Source organism: Oncorhynchus gorbuscha, linkage group LG16, assembly GCF_021184085.1.
Source record: "Oncorhynchus gorbuscha isolate QuinsamMale2020 ecotype Even-year linkage group LG16, OgorEven_v1.0, whole genome shotgun sequence".
Lineage (NCBI taxonomy): Eukaryota > Metazoa > Chordata > Actinopteri > Salmoniformes > Salmonidae > Oncorhynchus > Oncorhynchus gorbuscha.
Genome location: NC_060188.1, coordinates 13,880,465 through 13,902,241, shown reverse-complemented (window position 1 = coordinate 13,902,241; position 21,777 = coordinate 13,880,465). Strand labels below are relative to the sequence as shown.

The 21,777-nt window shown below is 41.6% G+C and overlaps 1 protein-coding gene across 2 annotated transcripts; it reads left to right on the top strand.

Moving 5' to 3' along the window:
- The first annotated feature begins 12,996 nt into the window (after positions 1-12,996).
- LOC123999917 (eukaryotic translation initiation factor 3 subunit D) lies at positions 12,997-21,486 on the top strand. Of its 2 annotated transcripts, none has more exons than XM_046305949.1 (16): positions 12,997-13,135; positions 13,845-13,970; positions 14,079-14,124; positions 14,282-14,418; positions 14,526-14,611; positions 14,716-14,788; positions 14,971-15,086; positions 15,770-15,902; positions 16,128-16,275; positions 16,477-16,607; positions 16,773-16,858; positions 17,054-17,183; positions 17,313-17,455; positions 18,943-19,135; positions 19,349-19,445; positions 21,384-21,486. In XM_046305949.1, exons 2-16 carry the CDS (start codon positions 13,848-13,850, stop codon positions 21,398-21,400), a joined length of 1,659 nt encoding a protein of 552 aa, XP_046161905.1. In that variant the 5' UTR covers positions 12,997-13,135; positions 13,845-13,847; the 3' UTR covers positions 21,401-21,486. The 2 variants fall into 2 exon arrangements, with proteins under 2 accessions (XP_046161905.1, XP_046161904.1); XM_046305948.1 differs by having other exon boundaries at positions 14,965-15,086.
- The last annotated feature ends 291 nt before the right edge of the window (positions 21,487-21,777 follow it).

Genomic DNA, 21,777 nt, shown 5'->3' with positions numbered 1-21,777 from the left:
ACAGAGTAGGTGCAGGTGGCGTCCACATTTGATCCACCAGGGCCCAGATGCACAAAACACATCTTACGATAAAACTTAAAAGGCTAATAAAAAATATTTAAAAAACGTTCATAGTGCAATTCTTAAAAATGTCTTAAAAGCCCAGTGCAGTCAAAAATGTGATTTGTTCCTTTATTTTATATATATTTCCACAGTATGAGGTTGGAATAATACTGTGACATTTTAAAATTATGATAATGCCCTTTTAGTGTAAGAGCTGTTTGAAAAGACCACCTGAAATTTCAGCCTGTTTTGGTGGGATTGAGATTTGGCCTTCCAAAGTGGCATCAACATTAGGTAAATGAGTTAATAGACCAATAAGAAAGAGATGTCCATACCTGGCCTTCCAAAGTGGCATCAACATTAGGTAAATTAGTTAATAGACCAATAAGAAAGAGATGTCCATACCTGGCCTTCCAAAGTGGCATCAACATTAGGTAAATGAGTTAATAGACCAATGTCCATGCCTTCCAAAGTGGCATCAACATTAGGTAAATGAGTTAATAGACCAATAAGAAAGAGATTTCCATACCTGGCCTTCCAAAGTGGCATCAACATCAGGTAAATTAGTTAATAGACCAATAAGAAAGAGATTTCCATACCTGGCCTTCCAAAGTGGCATCAACATTAGGTAAATGAGTTAATAGACCAATAAGAAAGAGATTTCCATACCTGGCCTTCCAAAGTGGCATCAACATTAGGTAAATGAGTTAATAGACCAATAAGAAAGAGATTTCCATACCTGGCCTTCCAAAGTGGCATCAACATTAGGTAAATGAGTTAATAGACCAATAAGAAAGAGATTTCCATACCTGGCCTTCCAAAGTGGCATCAACATTAGGTAAATGAGTTAATAGACCAATAAGAAAGAGATTTCCATACCTGACCTTCCAAAGTGGCATCAACATCAGGTAAATGAGTTAATAGACCAATAAGAAAGAGATTTCCATACCTGGCCTTCCAAAGTGGCATCAACATTAGGTAAATGAGTTAATAGACCAATAAGAAAGAGATTTCCATACCTGACCTTCCAAAGTGGCATCAACATTAGGTAAATGAGTTAATAGACCAATAAGAAAGAGATTTCCATACCTGGCCTTCCAAAGTGGCATCAACATTAGGTAAATGAGTTAATAGACCAATAAGAAAGAGATTTCCATACCTGGCCTTCCAAAGTGGCATCAACATTAGGTAAATGAGTTAATAGACCAATAAGAAAGAGATTTCCATGGCCTTCCAGACCAATAAGAAAGAGATTTCCATACCTGGGCATCAACATTAGGTAAATGAGTTAATAGACCAATAAGAAAGAGATGTCCATACCTGGCCTTCCAAAGTGGCATCATCATTAGGTAAATGAGTTAATAGACCAATAAGAAAGAGATGTCCATACCTGACCTTCCAAAGTGGCATCAACATTAGGTAAATGAGTTAATAGACCAATAAGAAAGAGATTTCCAAACCTCTCTGCCAATAACAGCTCATTTTCAGTTTCCCCCTCCCCACTCAGACCACTCCTACACAGTCCTAGCAAAATTATTCCGTGAGACATTGCCCTTTACCAAGAAGCTATTTTAGTTTATATTTGACCATTTTAATTGAAACCAATCATAGTAAGGTACTTAATTGTTATCCAGAAATTATTTGATATTGTGATCAAAATGGCTGCATTGGATCTTTAAGAATTCATGATTTTCTTAACAACTTCTCAAATATCTTCTTATGAATCATCTTCTTAAGATGATTGTCACTAGGCAACTGAGCTAGCTAGCTATCTGGTCAGCAATGGCAATCATTTATCTAACTGAGATTACTGTTCTAAAACATGTTCTTGGGTTTAAAACAATCAATACTTAACTTTTTGAGTCAATTAAACATGTTCAACTGCTTTCATTAACCTCGACAGGATTGGTGGGTAGTTATCTTTGTTAGTGGCACTATAGCCCTCGTAAGCTTCACGGTCGTTTCTTTGTTTCTTGTTTTGTTGGCGACATTTATATAAATAAAGGAAAATGTACGCTCACCACACTGTACCTTCGTCCGGTCATTTCCACGATGACGTCCGTGACAGGAATAATTCTTTATAATACTTCAAGATAATACTTAAAAGATTATGGTAAAAAAGTGCATGTTTTTTCTTTGTATTATCTTTTACCAGATCTAATGTGTTATATTCTCCTACATTAATTTCACATTTCCACAAACTTCAAAGTATGTCCTTTCAAATAGTATCAAGAATATGCATATCCTTGCCTCAGGTCCTAAGCTACAGGCAGTTAAATTTGGGTATGTCATTTTAGGTGAAAATGGAAAAAAAAGGGTTGGCTCTTTAAGAGGTTTGGAATAATCCACCCAAAAATAACATTGTCACATGTTTCATTAGCATGATGATGCTGAAAAGTGACAATTTGCTTTTTAAAAGTCATGTATCTTGAAAAGTTGATTGCTGACATGCAAAACATTTTTAGAGCCCGAGACAAATATTGTAATTTTTATTTTTCATTTTAAGATTTGGGAAAATTGCATTTGATTGACTTAATTCAGAACCAGAGTTTCCAAGAATGTGCAGTACACTTCATTGAGAATCATGAAGACAAATACCCAAAGCTAACCAAGTACTTCAGGGAAATGGCAGGGCATTGGAGAGATGAGGGCCAACTTTGGGCGAATGTTCAACAGTGTCAGAGACCAACAATCTGATTGAGAGGTAATGTACCTCTTTCACCATTACATTTTACAACAGAGAACATATCAGAACACATCAAATGTATGTTAAACTGTTAAGAAATCCTAGCATAAAGTATTGTTTTACACCTTTAGGTAGAGGTGCCCTCACCACTTCTGCAAGCCTCAGTATCTCACCTGTCAAGGTTCACCCGTGTAGAAAACCCTTACAGTTTCATATGACTATTTTTCAGGGCCCTCTCTCTCAGAGACACGGCTTAACCCTGTGTTGTCTTAACGGTAAAATATGACCCGCCAGTACAGTATGTTTAACAGCGGAGAAAACCCGCTAAATTATATTTTTTTCAACTTGAAATTTTATTTCTTTTCCTAAAGTGACCCCAACATTAGAAAAAGTAAAACATCTCCTTTGTTCATATTTCCATGAAAGCTTTACACCACCAGGGTACAAAGATTGTCTAAGGGTAATTTTTGACCCAGCAGTTATAAAATAATTTACACACCACAAAAAACACAAAGACACACACACAATGAGAAATTGAGATTTTGTGTGATGCTGACTGAACTCAGACAACTTTCTTGTCCATGTGCAGCATCTCCCCTCCACGACCCCACACATGACTCAAGTTCACAGACAAAATAAAAACTATTTCAGACCAAATAAACATCATTTTAGACAAAATAAACATTTCTTGAAAGCATTGTTTACTAATGGGGAATGCAGTCAGAGGCTGTAAAGGTGCTGCAGATGACAGTCCCCACAGTTCTCTCTTTGCTGAACCACGAGTACACGTTTCAGTGCCCAACAGGTCAGAGATCTGATCTTTTATCAGATGTCCAGGAGGAACAACAGAACAATGATTTAGAAGAGGAGCAGGCATCTGAAGAAGAAGATGGGGGAAAATACAACCCAAACAAATACTATGTGCTGCACATGTGAGAAATACATCCGCAAAGTCCACACATTGCATACTGTCCTACATGTGCTAATTAGATTGGATTGATTTATGTTCTTCACATTTTTGTTTTGTATCTATTATCTTATTTTATTCTTAGTTATTGTTGTTGTTTATACACCTTGTGGGTGGGGGCAATGGTTCAAAAATGGGAGAAAACTAGTATTTTGTAGTTGAATTCCTCATTGTACAGTATATAAGAATACACAGTTGAAGTCAGAAGTTTACATACACTTAGGTTGGAGTCATTAAAACTCGTTATTCAACCTCTCCACAAATTTCTTGTGAACAAACTATAGTTTTGGCAAGTCGGTTAAGACATCTACTTTGTGCATGACACAAGTAATTTGTCCAACAATTGTTTACAAACAGATTATTTCACTTGTAATTCACTGTATCACAATTCCAGTGGGTCATAAGTTACATACACTAAGTTGACTGTGCCTTTAAACAGCTTGGAAATTCCAGAAAATTATGTCATGGCATTAGAAGCTTCTTATAGGCTAATTGACATCATTTGAGTCAATTGGAGGTGTACCTGTGGATGTATTTCAAGGCCTATCTTCAAACGCAGTGCCTCTTTGCTTGTGTTGATGAATAACTATCAGAGAGAGAGACCAAATCACGGACGCTGGACAGAGTGGATTTCAGTTGTAACAAAAGGCAGTTTTATGAAGGTCAAAGATATCTAGCTAACGCGTGCACGGACCAATTCATTTAGCTCAGAAGGAGTTAGCTGAAAAGGGTCCCTAAACAGAGTGTGCAATGGATTTTGTACATAGAATGACGTAGGTTGATTCTTGTAGTTCTGTCTTCTGACTGGTTAGTGAAGGTTGGAGGCAGGTCCTGTCCGACCCTGTGCCGCATCCTCATTGGTGCTTCTTGAAGTCGTCTGATCCTGGCTCCTGCTCAGTTGAATTGGGTGCTGGGTGTGTGTGTGTTCGTATCATGTCTGTGTGTGTCAATGTGTGTGTCAAGGGGTCCTGAAATAAGAGGAACTGGAACTGACAGTTGGCGCTTCAGGCTAGGCCGTTTCCCTGTTTTGACAGGGACGCATGTGATAGCTTCAGTCAGACAGATGAGTTTGGTGTTCTACAGTTGCTTATGCGGTTAGAATCTGCTGAGGACAGAATGTGTTTGTGTTAATGCAGAAGTATGTCTTGAGCAATAGCCCCCTAAGTCTCAGTCATGGGGTGTGTTTTAATTATAGGGTTCCAGCCAAACTCTGCTAGGCTATGAATAATTAATATATTAGGGATATACTACACTTGACATCATGGAAAAATCCAAATAAATCAGCCAAGACCTCAGAAAACAATTGTAGACCTCCATAAGTCTGGTTCATCCTTGGGAGCAATATCCAAACACCTGAAGGTACCACGTTCATCTGTACGAACAATAGTACGCAAGTATAAACACCATGGGACCAGCCATCATACCGCTCAGGAAGGAGACATGTTCTGTGTCCTAGAGATTAACGTACTTTGGTGCGAAAAGTGCAAATCAATCCCAGAACAACAGCAAAGGACGTCATGAATATGCTGGAGGGAACAGGTACAAAAGTATTTATATCCACAGTAAAATGAGTCCTATATTGACATAACCTGAAATGCCGCTCAGCAAGGAAGAAGCCACTGCTCCGAAACTGCCATAAAAAAGCCAGACTACAGTTTGCAACTGCACATGGGGACAAAGATCATACTTTTTGGAGAAATATCCTCTGGTCTGATGAAACAAAAATAGAACTGTTTGGCCCAAATGACCATCATTATGGTTGGAGGAAAAAGGAGGAGGCTTGCAAGCTGAAGAACACCATCCCAAACGTGAATCACGGGGGTGGCAGCATCATGTTGTGGGGGTGCTTTGCTGCAGGAGGGACTGGTGCACTTTACAAAATAGCTGGCGTCATGAGGATGGGAAATTATGTGGATATATTGTAGCAACATCTCAACACATCAGTCAGGACGTTAAAGCTTGGTTGCAAATGGGTCTTCCAAATGGACAATGACCCCTAGAAAACTTCCAAAGTTGTGGCAAAATGGCTTAACACAAAGTCAAGGTATTGGAGTGGCAATCACAAAGCCCTGACCTCAATCCCATAGAAAATGTTTGGGCAAAACTGAAAAGCATGTGTGAGCAAGGAGGCCCATAAACTTGGTTACACCATCTCTGTCACGAGGAATGGGCCAAAATTCACCCAACTTATTCTGGGAAGCTTGTGGAAGGCTACTCAAAATGTTTGACCCAAGTTAAACAATGTAAAGGCAACGCTACCGAATACTAATTGAGTGTATGTAAACTTCTGACCCACTTGGAATATGATGAAAGAAATAAAAGCTGAAATGTATCATTCTCTCTACTATTACTCGGACATTTCACATTCTTATAATAAAGAGGTGACCTAAAACAGTGAATTTTTACTCAGATTAAATGTTAGGAATTATGAAAAACTGAGTGTAAATGTATTTGGCTAAGGTGTATGTAAACCTCTGACTTCAACTGTATCACCATGTTGCCAAAAAGTTCAAGACTGTTATTGTTTTCCTTCAGTAAATTGCATTCAAAACAATACAATTGATATCTGTTGCTAAAAAATGTATGTTTACACCTATGCAGTACCTTTAGCAATAATAATAATAATAAACCTCTACTTTAGTAAAGAAAACAATAATGACAGATGTGTTGTAATTAAAACGAGTGGTGTCCACTGATTAAATGCAGCCAGGTTGTTTCTTCATGCAAAATAGATTTGGGGTTTAAAATTTAATTAAACTGCTTTATTTTAGGGGTTTAGTGAAGGTGGTAATTTTTTTTACCCTTAGGAAAAGGGGAGTATACAGAATGTTAATACTACACAAGGGTTAAGTAGGACCATCCTTTTGCTCTGCTCAAACCATCATACTACGCTACTCTCATCACCTCACTGGGGAACCATCGATACGGCTGGCTAGGCTATCTTCAAAGAAGCATCTTGAAGAGTGAATGGAAGGAAAATCAACTCTGTAGTTGTGTTCAGGACTACACAAAAAGTTATCGGATACCGGACAACTACAAAGAAGGACAACAGTAGAAGAGTTGTTGGAACCATTTTGGACAATCAGAGCCTTACAAGCGTCCTGCAAAAAGGCCCAACCCCCTTTCCATAGGTGCCCCATTCACTGAGAGATCCCAGACGAACCCAGGCATTTCGCGTGAATACATTAATGATTTCTTGCTCAAAACAGGCGGTGGTTCGTGTCCAAAGAATATAGTTATTGTAAGTGAGAGTAGTTTCTGAATGAGGCAATGCTAAGTGTCTCTGTCCCTCTCCATCTCTTCTTTAAATTCTATTTAGAATATGCTTTACTTAGAACAGCTAATCAGCATATCAGTGATTGTCTGGGAGGGGATTTTAACATCTCCACCTCGTGCTGAGATTCAAAGTTCAAACCATTTTAAAAGTGCAGCTGCCGCTTCACGCTTTTTCTGGTTCGATGTGTTTTTTTCTTAACCCATCATTTATAACTCTTGCTCGAAAGAGGCAGTTCCAGCCAGCTGCCACGCTCCCTGACCTCACCACGGGGCAGAGATTACTCACTGTGCAAAGTTATGGAAAACAGTTATCTCTTATATCTTCTCAAATCACATCCCTCTCTTAACAAAAATACTTTCATCATCTTTCATATTACATGCACAAGCCATCGTATAGGAAACTTAATCTCTGTAGTGTGTATACTTTCCAAATTACAGTATTTCCTTTCTAACATTATTAAAGCCATCACAAAATAACAAACAAATTACATTAGTGCTCTATAGATTGCCTCTGACCATTCCCCACGTTTTACGTTAGAAATATTGTTCCAGTATTCACTTTTAAACGTGTTAGAGTTTTAGCGTGAAAAAGGTCTGTTGAGACAAAGCACATTAATTTGGTGAATTTGGAGAGAACATGCCTGGATCTTCTCCCATGATTTACAACAGGATGTGAGTGTCAATTTCCATGTGTTTTCCCTCCCCCTCTACAGGTGAAAGGGGGTCTGATTGAAGGTATTCATTGCAAACCTGATCTATTTGGATTCTCGTGGACAGTCATGACAACAGAGACAAAGTGGAGTTGCAGTTCAACGGCTCAGACACGAGACATAAACTGAGCAAAAAACACAGATCACAGATCTTCACTGTGATCTGTGTTTCCCATGCTTGCTCAATGAACCATAAATAATTAATGAACATGCACATGAGGAACCGTCATTAAGACACTAACAACTTACAGACGGTAAGCAATTCAAGTCACAGTTATGAAAACTTAGGACACTAAAGAGGCCTTTCTGCTGACTCTGAAAACACCAAAATAAAGATGCCCAGGGCCCTTGCTCATCTGCGTGAACGTGCCTTGGTCATGGTGCAAGCAGGCATGAGGACTGCAGATGTGGCAAGGGCAATAAACAGCAATGTCAGTACTGTGAGACGCCTAAGACAGCGCTACAGGGAGACAGGACATATAGCTGATCATCTGCGCAGTGGCAGACCACGTGTAACATCACATGCACAGGATCGGTACATCCGAACATCACATCTGCGGGGACAGGTACAGGGTGTCAACAACAACTGTCCGAGTTACACCAGGAACGTACAATCCATCCATCAGTGCTCAGACTGTTCGCAATAGAGGGGCTGGACTCTTGCTTGTAGGCCTGTTGTAAGGCAGGTCCTCACCAATCTTTATCTCCTCCGAACTGATGCTGTACATCATCACCCCCCCCCCCCCTGCAACAGACTGGTGTCCTGTCCAGGGGGTGTACCTGTGCATCAAGCTGCCTCATGCAGGTACTGCAGGTACTGCCCTCCTTTCTGCATCTTCTGCCAGCTGGATCATCGCCTGCTCTTCAAGGTTTATGTTCTCTGCAATTAAACACATTCCTTGGTCACCAGTAAATCAGGGTTTCATATTAATCCAGGTTTTCGGAGATGTGTGAACATTTGTTCCAGCCAAGCAGTTACACATGACTAAGTTTGTCAGGTGTGTTAGTGGCAGTGATCAGCTAGAATTAAAATGCACCACCACCCACACACACACACCTCCCCAACCCTCTCTCCACACACCCTTTCTTAACCCCGCTTTCACTTAGGTAATGAACATTTGGGCAAGATTTATGACTACACTGGTGAGAAATTCCATATTTTAATATTTTATATTAACACCATATGATATCATTTCTTGAAAGCTCGATACCTGGGAGCGCAAGTCTTGTAGTACAGCCCAGAATGGTTGGGTGAAGGTACAGGAGAGGAATATATGGTAAGAATATATGCAGGCTTTATCTCTGCCTATTTTTGTTCCATACAGTCCTTTTTATTATTGTCGTAAATGGCGGGTGCTCCGCAACACGTGTCTCGGGACAAGAGCTGTGTCTTGCTTTGCTCTCCGGGGCAGAGCAGAGCTGAAAGGAACGATAACTGGGGTGGGTTAGAGTGTTGAGGTGGAGTTGAGGATCCCCAGTGTCTGTGATGCACACAGTTTAGTGTGACACAGTCCCAGTGGCAAGCTCAAGACTGAGGAGACGCTGTCTATCCCTTTGAGTTAAGATAGTGAGTTTGTACCTGATAAAGTCATGCTAGGATATGTCAGGTATCCCATAAGAGTTTTTGTTTCAAACCCACTATGGTGTTTCAGGTACTAAGCTTATGGTAATATTGCAGCAGTATGTAGGAGGGAGATTCTAAAGTGTGAAAGGTGTACAGGAGGGCCTGGGACAAAGGAGTGTGTAGTTTTGGTGGGAAAAGTGGTGTGTTTCTATTGTGGGGTTGCTTGGGATCAGAAATGTCCTGTGCGAGTAAGAGAGGTTGAGGTTACCAGGGTTAGAGCAATGCAGAAAGTGTCAAATGCTGAGGCAGATCTTACCACAGAGGTCCAGAACCTGAAAAATAATTTGCATTTCTCCCAGGGAGCACTTGATGTGATGAAAACAGGACAGCAGCAAGATGGCAACTAACTGTAAGTCCACAAGAAATTAAATCTATGTTAACAATGACAGGGAAACAGGGTTATCTAGAAGGCTAATCAAGGCAAAATAACATTGTTGTGGATGAAATCCCAGAGTTTTCACATGAGACCTGGACGGAGTCTTCTCAATATTATGTTCTCTCTGATAAGCTACCCAGTAAAAGGATAAAGATAGCCCATATGAATATATAGCCTTAGAGATAAGGTTAGTGAATTCAATAACTGGCTTACATCAGATAATATTCATACAGTATATTGACTATCTCTGAGATTCACTTAGATAATTCCTTTGATAATAGAGTAGTAGCAATACAGGGATATAACATCTATAGAAGAGACAGGAATACTTGTGGGGGAGGTGTTGGTATACAGTATATATTCAGAGCCATATTCCTGTCAAGAGACGATCTCATGTAATGTTTTTGAAGTACTGCGGTCGAAGGTTCACCTGCCTCATCTCAAGCCTATTCTTGTGGGGTGTTGCTATAGACCACCAAGTGCTAGCAGTCAGTATCTGGATAATATGTGTGAAATGCTTGATAGTGTATGTGATGTTAACGGAGAGGTCTATTTTCTTGGTGACCTGAATATAGACTGGTCTTGAGCGGACAGCTTGATGAAAACAAGGCGTCTTACTGTAACCAGTGCCTGTAATCTGGTTCAGGTTATTAATCAACCTACCAGGGTGTTTAAAAACACTACAGGAAATATATCATCCATGTGTATTGATGACATTTTTACTAATGCTGCAGAACTTTGTTCTAAAACTGTATCCACACCCATTGGACATAGTGGATATACTATACTGTAGTGGGCTATATCCAGAAACGCCAAAGTTCCAAAGGCTGGGCCTAAAATAGTGTATAGGAGATCATACAAAATGTTTTGTAGTGATTGCTAAGTTGAAGATGTAAAAAAGATTTGTTGGTCTGATTTGTGCAATGAGGAGCATCCAGACACTGCACTTGGTGCATTTATGACATTGTTTCTTCCAGCTATTGATAACTATGCACCTTTAAAGAAACTGACTGTTAGAACTGTTAATGCTCCATGGATTGATGAGGAATTGAAAAACTGTGTGGTTGAGAGAGATGAAGCAGAATGAGTAGGCTCATAAGTCTGGGTGCACATCTGATTGGCAAACTTACTGTAAATTGAGAAATGATGTGACTAAGCTGAAACAAAAAGAAGAAGAAAATGAATCATTAAACTAAGATAAATATTATAAAGTATGAAGGAAAAAAAGCTTTAAAGTACTTTAAATGAAATAATGAACAGAAAGACTAATTCAACTCCATCTATCATTGAATCAGAAGGCTCATTCATCACAAAACCTTTTGATATTGCCAATTATTTTAACGACTATTTCATAGGCAAAGTGGGCAAAGTCAGAGATGAAATGCATAAAATACTTTATAATGAAATGAAAGTGTTGTGATTTTTTATTCTGTCAAGTTTGTGTGAAAATGTATTGTTGTCCATCAATAATGAGAAACCACCTGATATTGACAACTTAGATGGAAAGCCACTGAGGATGGTAGCGAACTATATTGCCACTCCTGTTTGTCATACAGTGCATTCAGAAAGTATTCAGTAACACAGTGGCCTCCATCATTCTTAAATGGATGAAGTTTGGAACCACCAAGACTCTTCTTAGAGCTGGCCGCCCGGTCTGACTGAGCAATCATGGTAGAAGAGCCTTGGTCAGAGTTGTGACCAAGAACCCGATGTTCACTCTGAAAGTCCTCCAGAGTTCCTCTGTGGAGATGGGAGAACCTTCCAGAAGGGCAACCATCTCTGTAGCACTCCACCAATCAAGCCTTTATGGTAGAGTGGCCAGACGGAAGCCACTCCTCAGTAAAAGGCACATGACAGCCCTCTTGGAGTTTGCCAAAGGGCACCTAAAGACTCTCAGACCATGAGAAACAAGATTATCTGGTCTGAAGAATCAAAGATTGAACTCTTTGTCCTGAATGCCAGACGTCACATCTGGAGGAAAACTGGCACCACCCCTATGGTGAAGCATGGTGGTGGCAGCATCATGGTGTGAGGATGTTTTTAGCGGCAGGGACTGGGAGACTAGTCAGGATCGAGGCAAAGATGAACGGAGCAAATTACAGAGAAATCCTTAATGAAAACCTGCTCCAGAGCACTCAGGACCTCAGACTGGGGTGAAGGTTCACATTCCAACAGGACAACAAAACAGCCAAGACAACTTAAGAGTGGCTTCGGGACAAGTGTCTGAATGTCCTTGAGTGGCCCAGTCAAATACCGGACTTGAACCCGATCGAACATCTCTGGAGAGACATGAAAATCACTTTGCAGCGACGCTCCCCATCCAACCTGTCAGAGCTTCAGAGGATCTGCAGAGAAGAATGGGAGAAACTCCCCAAATACAGATGTGCCATGCTTGTAGCGTCATACCCAAGAAGACGCAAGGATGTAATCACTGCCTAAGGTGCTTCAACAAAGTACTGAGTAAAGCTTCTGAATACTTATGTAAATGTCATATTTCCATTTATTTTAAGCAATACAAAAATGTCTAAAAACCTGTTTTTGCTTTGTCATTATGGGATATTTATGTTTAGATTGATGAGGCGGAGAAAAAAAACAATTTAATCAATTTTAGAATAAGGCTGAAACGTAACAGAATGTGGAAAAGGTCAAGGGGCCTGAATAATTTCTGTATATGTACTGATGTATGAGTAACTGTCAGTAATGTGTGTAACTGTCAGTAGGACCTTTTTTTGTGTTCTATTGCTCTTATTTTAAATGTGTGTAGTTCAGTCCTTGAGCTGTTCTTGTCTATTGATGTTCTGTATTCTGTCATGTTTTGTGTGGACCCCAGGAAGAGTAGCTGCCTCTTCAGCAACAAAAAATACCACAACAAAAAACAGTGAGGAAAGTAGAGGATGGTGAGCAACGGGTGAGGGAGCCTGAGAGGATCCCTGTGAATATTGGGCCAGTACAGAGTAACCCAAACAGTTTGTGCTTTAGTAAGGTTGACTTCTTGGCATTTATTGCTATGGTCATTACTGCACAGATGGAAAGGAAATCCCAGAAGACGGATTTGGTGGTAGAAGCACGTTTTGGGTGTTGAGACTTTAGTGCAGAAGAACTACAGGGGTATTTGAGAGAAGGGGTTCCAGCCTCCCAGTGTGATGGGCTGGTGTAGGATGTTAGGGCCAAAGTAGTGTGAAGGGTGGTGGGTTTGTTGGGGATAGTGGTGTATATCTAGGGGTGGATGGTGGTGCAATTCATTTTTCCCAATTTCACTTTTTGTGAACAAAATGTGCAATTCACACTCCGACCTGTGAAAGGCAGCAATATGCAACAAAGCTTATAAGTCTGCCGGAAAACAACTATTTACGGTACTTTTCCACTTCCTTTTTCTACGGCGCTTTTAGAAGAAAATTGTGACTCGGCTGATTGACCGAATAAAAGCTGCCGTTTGGTCGTCACAATCTTAAAGGTGAGATTCGAATAAGACATATAAAGATGCATGAACATGTCATGTTTACAATGACTTTTAGGGTAAACATAGTGTGAGATGTACTCGAGTGGATGCTACTGCCACCGCCGTTAGCTTAGCAGATTGCTATCTGCCACCTGGCTAACGAGCTAGCAAGCATGCTGGTTAGCTTGCCATAGTGTCCCTATGGAAACAGAACGTAGTTGCGCTCACTTGTTGATGTCCCCGATTAATGTTCCCTTACTAGATTTGGGTGTTGTGACATTTTTTGTTAGCTAAGTTAGTTAACTAGGTCGCCTGCTAATATAATGCTAGCTGGCTAACGTTAGCAAGCTTAGGCTAGGGTATTGTAGATAACGACGTTAGCTATAACTTGTACATTGCATTCTCTGCATGATTATTACTTATGCAATATGCAAATCGTCTATCGATGGCTGTTTCATAGCAATCCAATGGTTATGTGTCCTGGGTCCGTGATGACTAGGCCACTGCGCAAACTGAAATGCCTATCTAATGTTAGTGCATTGCTGAGTGAAAACAGTGCTGTTCATTGACATTGTCTGAGACCCTGCGGCCTAGGTTACTAATCGTATCATCCACTTGCGTATGTACACCAAAGTTATATCTAATATACATAGTATAAGGAAACTAGATATTGTTCAAATCTGCGTTTCGTTTTAAATGTTTACAACATCTGCCCTAACCTCAGACCATGGCGAAGTTCCATGCCCCTGAGATCCAGGACAATCCCTCTGGGTGGGGTCCCTGTGCTGTCCCTGAGAAGTTTAAGGACATGCCCTACCAGCCCTTTAGCAAAGGAGACCGTCTGGGAAAGGTTGGTCTTCCTCTGCTGCCTCTCACCTTTAATTATAAACAGCAGTTTGCCCTGCTTCAAGAGGAAGAAATTAGGCTGACTGATTTACTTTTCTGTCCATCTGTGCAGGTGGCTGATTGGACAGGAGCAACCTACCAGGACAAGAGATACACAAGTGGGTTAAATTGTATTGTAGGATTCACGATAATAACATGATATGGTGTAAACATCCAGAATATATTGCCTATTCTAAATGTCTATTCAATATTGATTTTGAGGTATTTCAGACCATGGGATGCCATCATTTGACATTTGGTTGAATGTTTTGACAGACAAGTATTCATCTCAGTTTGGGGGTGGTAGTCAGTATGCCTACTTCCATGAGGAGGACGAGACGAGCTTCCAGCTGGTGGACACTGCCAAGACGCAGAAGACTGCCTACCAGAGGAACCGCATGAGGTTTGCACAGGTACAAGACTAACCTGCTCGACCATACATACATACACACACATTACCCCAAAAAGGCTTTTCTGTGTCACCTTTTCTATGACAGGATGTTTTGTTCTGTTTTTACAGAGGAATCTGCGCAGGGACAAGGACCGCAGGAACCTGACCCAGTTCAATATGCAGACCCTCCCGAAGAGTGCCAAGCAGAAGGAGAGGTGAGCTGCCTGCAGTTGTTTAGCCAATCCACTGCTAATGTGGCTTTCTAAAACACATGTTGTTCTCTCTATAACTCTGTCTAATCTCATGTGGCTCTGTCCAGAGATCGCATGCGCCTACAGAAAAAGTTCCAGAAGCAGTTTGGCGTCCGTCAGAAGTGGGACCAGAAATCCCAGGTATGGGAAGATCAACAACATCAGTGCACCTCTGGACATCTGAACCGTATTGTGATACTCCTCAGATAATATCTGTTTCTGGCAACAGTCTTCCCAAACACCTGCTAACGCTACCATACGTGCCTGTCTCTCCTCCCTCCCCCTTCCCTTTCCCCCCTCATACCTTTCATTTCAAGGCCCAGTTGAAACCCCGGGACTCGTCGGTGGAGGTCCGGAGTGACTGGGAGGTGAAGGAGGAGATGGACTTCCCCAGGCTTATGAAGATGAGATACATGGAGGTGGAAGACCCCACTGACATGTGAGTGACTTATCAACACTGCACCTGTGCTCAATCCAGGGGAGAACGACTGCCCCCTCACATTGAGTTCAAGTTGATGGATGACCGTGGTACTGCAGGCATTGTTTCCACATAACAGTATCCCCCATTATAGTGAAAGGGGAAATGGTGCTCTTTGTGGTCAGTATTCGTAGATGTATATAAACAAAATATTAAAACACAATTATGGTACTAATAATGGCTTCTATTTCACCAGATGTATGTCCTTGAACCGATTACTTTAAAATCACAGACAAAGTTCTAAGAATAATCTAGTTGCTAATGGCAGCCTGCAGTCCTCTTATCGGCCTTCAACTTGAGATACTCCATGAGAGGGAGCAGCACTGAGCTGGCTTTCAACGTCACTTCATAGAGTAGGTTTCTAACAACTCCTGTGTAAAAGGATGGTGACATGCTGAGATGACACTTCCTTATCATGAAATGCGCCACTGAGCTTTCTCATAGGAAACAATGGGGTGATGTCATCGATGGCTTTGTCCATATTTTTTACAGTCTCACAGTTCAGAACAAAACCCACAGTCTGAATAACATGATGTTCAAGCTGCTTTTCACCTGCAATGAGTCTGGTCTGTTTTTTCCCTTTGTTTCTACTGGAAGACAATATCATATCCACATAAAGTCAGTTGATTTCCTTTCTCCCTCAGTGAGTGCTGTGGTGCGTTGGAGTACTACGACAAGGCCTTCGACCGCGTCACCACTCGCAACGAGAAGCCTCTCAAGAGCATCAAGAGGATCTTTCACACAGTCACCACCACCGACGACCCTGTCATCCGCAAGGTACACCCTCTCAATTCCACACTTACAGCACTGTGCCAGATACAATAAGCCAGAGCAACATATTATTGATTCAGTCCTTTTGTTGTTTTGTCTGAACATTCCTGTCCAGAACTAATGGTTTCGCACATTTCAGAAACAAAAACATGATTATTACAATGTCCACTGCCCAGTAGAGTGTGTTCTCTGCTCTGATGTAAATCCTTCCCTATACCTTCCTCTCTGCAGTTGGCTAAGACCCAGGGCAATGTGTTTGCCACCGATGCCATCCTGGCCACCCTGATGTGCTGCACGCGCTCAGTCAACTCCTGGGACATCATTGTGCAGAGAGTGGGCAACAAGCTCTTCTTTGACAAGAGAGACAACTCTGACTTTGGTGAGGCTTTCTCAAGCTAATCTATTCAGCTGTTGGTCCATCTATGACTGGTCAAGGAAGTCTTGTTTACTAGTGAATCAGTAGTTATACCTTATGTCAAACTCTCTAATATTTAAGTAGTCTTGTCATAATGCCAATGTTTAGGGGTGTGTTCGGTTTTTGTGCTTTCGGCTCATCTAACCATCTGTAACTACATGTCAGATCTGTTGACGGTGAGTGAGACTGCCAACGAGCCACCACAGGATGAGGGCAACTCCTTCAACTCGCCCCGTAACCTGGCCATGGAGGCTACCTACATCAATCATAACTTCAGCCAGCAGTGTCTGCGCATGGTAAGACCACTACAATTATACACCAATGGACATGTCTAGTACCATTCCTTCAATGTGAGTGATGTGGAAAACGTCCAAGCATTTCTGCCATTGTAAAGAATACATTTGAATTGGATGTTAATTCTTTCAGTTCTAATAGGATGCCATGTCTTTGTTTCCCCTCAGGGCGGGGAGAGGCACAAGTTCCCTAACCCCAACCCATTTGTAGAGGAGGACATAGACAAGAGTGAGGTGGCCTCTGTTGCCTACAGGTGGGTACTGACCCGTGCTGCTCTCATGCTGCTCTCTTACTACTGCAGACCATCTAATCATTCAGACCATCTAATCACAGCTTGTTAATTCACATCTGTAAGTAATGGATCCATGTGATGTGTCCTGCTGGACTCTGGGTTAGTGTTGAGGGGTGTAGCTGTGTAGCCCTGTAAACTCACCTGTTTCTGTCTCAGGTACCGCCGCTGGAAGCTGGGGGAGGACATTGACCTGATTGTACGCTGTGAGCACGATGGAGTGATGACCGGGGCCAACGGAGAGGTGTCCTTCATCAACGTCAAGACCCTCAACGAGTGGGACTCCCGGGTAAGAGGAGGAACGAGTGATGACAGAAAAGACCGCATCAAATATGTAGTACTATCTCTGAGGATTAAATGCAGTGTTAACTTCCCCTCTAATGCTTAATGTTGTTGAATGTTTTGTTCTTGTCTTAAGCACTGTAATGGAGTGGACTGGCGTCAGAAGCTGGACTCTCAGAGAGGAGCTGTTCTGGCCACTGAGCTAAAGAACAACAGCTACAAACTGGCCCGCTGGACCTGCTGTGCCATGCTGGCTGGCTCAGAGTACCTCAAGCTAGGGTCAGTGCAACTATATACTAGAGGTCGACCGATTATGATTTTTCACCGCCGATACCGATTTATTGGAGGACCAAAAAGGCCGATAGCAATTAATCGTCCGATTTTATAAAGAAAGAAAGAAAAAGATAAAAAATTATTTATTTGTAATAATGACAATTACAACAATACTGAATGAACACTTATTTCAACTTAATATAATACATCAATAAAATCAATTTATCCTCAAGTAAATAATGAAACCTGCTCAATTTGGTTTAAATAATGCAAAAACAAAGTGTTGGAGAAGAAAGTAAAAGTGCAATATGTACTATGTAAGAAAGGTAACGTTTCAGTTCCTTGCTCAGAACATGAGAACATATGAAAGCTGGTGGTTCCTTTTAACATGGGTCTTCAATATTCCCAGGTAAGAAGTTTTAGGTTGTAGTTATTATAGGACTATTTCTCTCTATACCATTTGTATTTCATTAACCTTTGACTATTGGATGTTCTTATAGGAACTTTAGTATTGCCAGTGTAACAGTATAGCTTCCGTCCCTCTCCTCGCTCCTCCCTGGCCTCGAACCAGCAACACAATGACAACAGCCACCATCGAAGCAGCGTTACCCATGCAGAGCAAGGGGAACAACTACTAGAAGGCTCAGAGCGAGTGACGTTTGAAACGCTATTAGCGCGCGCTAACTAGCTAGCCATTTCACTTCGGTTACACCAGCCTCATCTCGGGAGTTGATAGGCTTGAAGTCATAAACAGTGCAATGCTTGACGCACAACGAAGAGCTGCTGGCAAAACGCACGAAAGTGCTGTTTGAATGAATGTTTACGCGCCTGCTTCTGCCTACCACCGCTCAGTCAGATACTTAGATACTTCTATGCTCAGTCAGATTATATGCAACGCAGGACACGCTAGATAATATCTAGTAATATCATCAACCATGTGTAGTTAACTAGTGATTATGATTGATTGTTTTTTATATGCTAGCTAGCAACTTACCTTGGTTTACTGCATTCGCGTAACAGGCAATCTCCTTGTGGAGTGCAACGAGAGATAGGCAGGTGGTTATTGTTACTAGTTTTGTTATTGTTACTAGTTGGACTAGTTGACTGCAGGTTGGATCCCCCGAGCCGACAAGGTGAAAATCTGTCGTTCTGCCCCTGAACGAGGCAGTTAACCCACCATTCCTAGGCCGTCATTGAATATAAGAATGTGTTCTTAACTGACTTGCCTAGTTAAATAAAGGTATAAAGAAATTGACGCCCAAAAATAGCGATTTCCGATTGTTATGAAAACTTGAAATCGGCCATTCCAATTAATCGGTTGACCTATACTATATATTATTATTATTACTATATACTGTTCACAGCAACAACTTTTCCCCTTCAAATTGTCCATAAATTCACTTGGTTATGAGCTGAATAGCTTGGTACATCTTCTGTTATAAAACAATTCAACTGACCTCCATCAGTTAAATCCCCTGCCCTCCCGTCTCCAGGTACGTGTCTCGTTATCACGCGAAGGACTCTGCGCGCCACGTGGTCCTGGGCACCCAGCAGTTCCAGCCCACTGAGTTTGCCAGCCAGATCAACTTGAGCATGGAGAATGCCTGGGGCATCCTACGCTGTGTCATCGACATCTGTCGCAAGCTGGAGGAGGGCAAGTACCTCATCCTCAAGGACCCCAACAAGGTGAGCCCGGGACTGCTGACCATTGAGCAGAGCATGCCCTTGACTGTTTCTGTAGAGCGCTGCCAGTGACTTGAAAGACTAGTACTTGTTTCTGCAACTGGTAGTAGTTGATTTCCCCCATTGTCTGACAGTGTCTGCACACAGCCCTAGAAATGTTAGTGTTCCTTACAGAGAGTCAATATTATCATTGTGTTTGTGTGCTTTTGCCAACAGCAAGTGATTCGCGTGTATAGCTTGCCTGACGGGACCTTCAGCTCGGATGAGGATGAGGAAGATGATGATGATGATGAAGAGGACGAGGAGGAGGAAGGTGAGAAGGACTGCCACCATTGCACTATGCGGTACCTGTACCTTACAGGGCATTCGGAAAGTATTCAGACCCCTTCACCTTTTCCACATTTTGCTACGTAACAGCCTTCGTCTAAAATTAATTAAATAGATTTTTTCCTATCAATGTACACACACTACCCAATTACATTTACATTTAACATTTAAGTCATTTAGCAGACGCTCTTATCCAGAGCGACTTACAAATTGGTGCATTCACCTTATGACATCCAGTGGAAAAGTCACTTTACAATAGTGCATCTAAAGAGAATTTGAATACAGGTTTTAGAATTATTTGCAAATTAAAAATAAAACATAACTATTCAGAGCCTTTGGTATGAGACTTGAAATTGAGCTCTGACGCATTCTGTTTCCATTGATCATCCTTGAGCTGTTTCTACAACTTGATTGGAGTCCACCTGTGGTAAATTCAATTGATTGGACATGATTTGGAAAGGCACACATCTGTCTATATAAGGTCCCAGTGCATGTCAAAGCAAAAACCAAGCCATGAGGTCGAAGGAATTGTCCGTAGAGCTCCAAGACAGGATTGTCTCAAGGCACCGATCTGGGGAAGAGTACCAAAAAATGTCTGCAGCATTGAAGTTCCACAAGAACACACATTTTTAAATGGAAGAAGTTTGAGCTGGCCACCCGGCCCTTGGTCAGGGAGGTGATCAAGAACACGATGGTCACTGACAGAGCTCCAGAGTTCTTCTGTGGAGATGGGAGAACCTTCCAGAAGGACAACCAACTTCGCAGCACTCCAACAATGAGGCCTTTATGGCCAGAAGGAAGGCACTCCTCAGTAATTTTTTATTTTACTAGGCAAGTCAGTTAAGAACAAATTCTTATTTTCAATGACTGCCTAGGAACAGTGGGTTAACTGCCTGTTCAGGGGCAGAATGACAGATTTGTACCTTGTCAGCTCGGGGATTTGAACTTGCAACCTTTCGGTTACTAGTCCAACGCTCTAACCACTAGGCTACCCTGCCGCCCCAAGGAACATGAAAGCCTGCTTGGAGTTTGACAAAAGGCACCTAAATACTCCCAATGCCAAGGGTCACGTCTGGAGGAAACCAGGCACCACTCAACTGGTCAGTACCATCCCTACAATGAAGCATGGTGGTAGTAGCAGCATCATGCTGTGAGGATGTTTTTCAGCATTAGGGACTGGAAGACTAGTCAAGATCGAGGGAAAGATGGACAAAGCAAAGTACACAGATCCTTCATGAAAACCTGCTCAGGACCTGACTGGGGCGACTGGTCACCTTCTAACAGGACAGCGACCCTAAGCACACAGCCAAGACAACGTAGGAGTGGCTTCGTGACAAGTCTCTGAATGTTGTTGAGTGGCTCAGACTTGAAGCCGATCGAACGTCTAGAGAGACCTGAAAATAGGTGTGCAGCGACGCTCCCCGGCCAACCTGACAGGGCTTGAGAGGCTCTGCAGAGAAAAATGTGAGAAACTCCCCAAATACAGGTGGCCAAGCTTGTAGCGTCATACCCATGAAGACTTGTAATTGCTGCCTAAGGTGCTTCAACAAAGTACTGAGTAAAGGTTCTGAATACTTAAGTAAATGTGATATCGGTTGTTTTTTTCCATTTAAAAAATAATAATAATTGCAAAAATGTCAACCTGTTTTTGCTGTGTCATTATGAAGTATTGGGTATAGATTGAGGGGGGGACAATGTAATCCATTTCAGAATAAGGCTATAACAAAATGTGGGGAAAGTGAAGGGGTCTGAATACTTTCCAAAAGCACTGTATATATTGGTCTTTATTTTTTTGATTGTGTTCTGTCTAATGGTTTGTAAGTAATGTGATTTAAGTTTACTTTTTTTACAATACGTTTAGCATATTCTGAATTATGTTTTCTCTCCCCCTTATTTCTCTCTACTTTCTGTCCTCTTTTTCTAGATGAACAAGAACCCTAAGGTGTGGCAGTTGCACTAGTGACCAGGTGGCCTGCATCACACAGAAAATACTCCTCGTTACATTCAAATAAAGATCTGAGAAACTGGCTCTTGTTTCCATTTATTTTGTATTTTCTCCCACTGAAAAATAATCACTAAGCAGGCATGAGTCATCAAAATGAGTCAATGATTCCTATTCTGCTCTTCTGTGAAGTGTATATATTGTTAATAGCAATTTAGGTTTCTGGTATATTTAGATACTTGATGTTTCTGTATACAGGTTGAGTGAATGGTTACTGGGTAGTTGGTGAGGGCAGAGCTACATCCATCTGTATGCTGATCTGTGTCCCAGATGACTTCCAAGGCATGTCACCTGTCTACTCCTCAAACACCTGGTC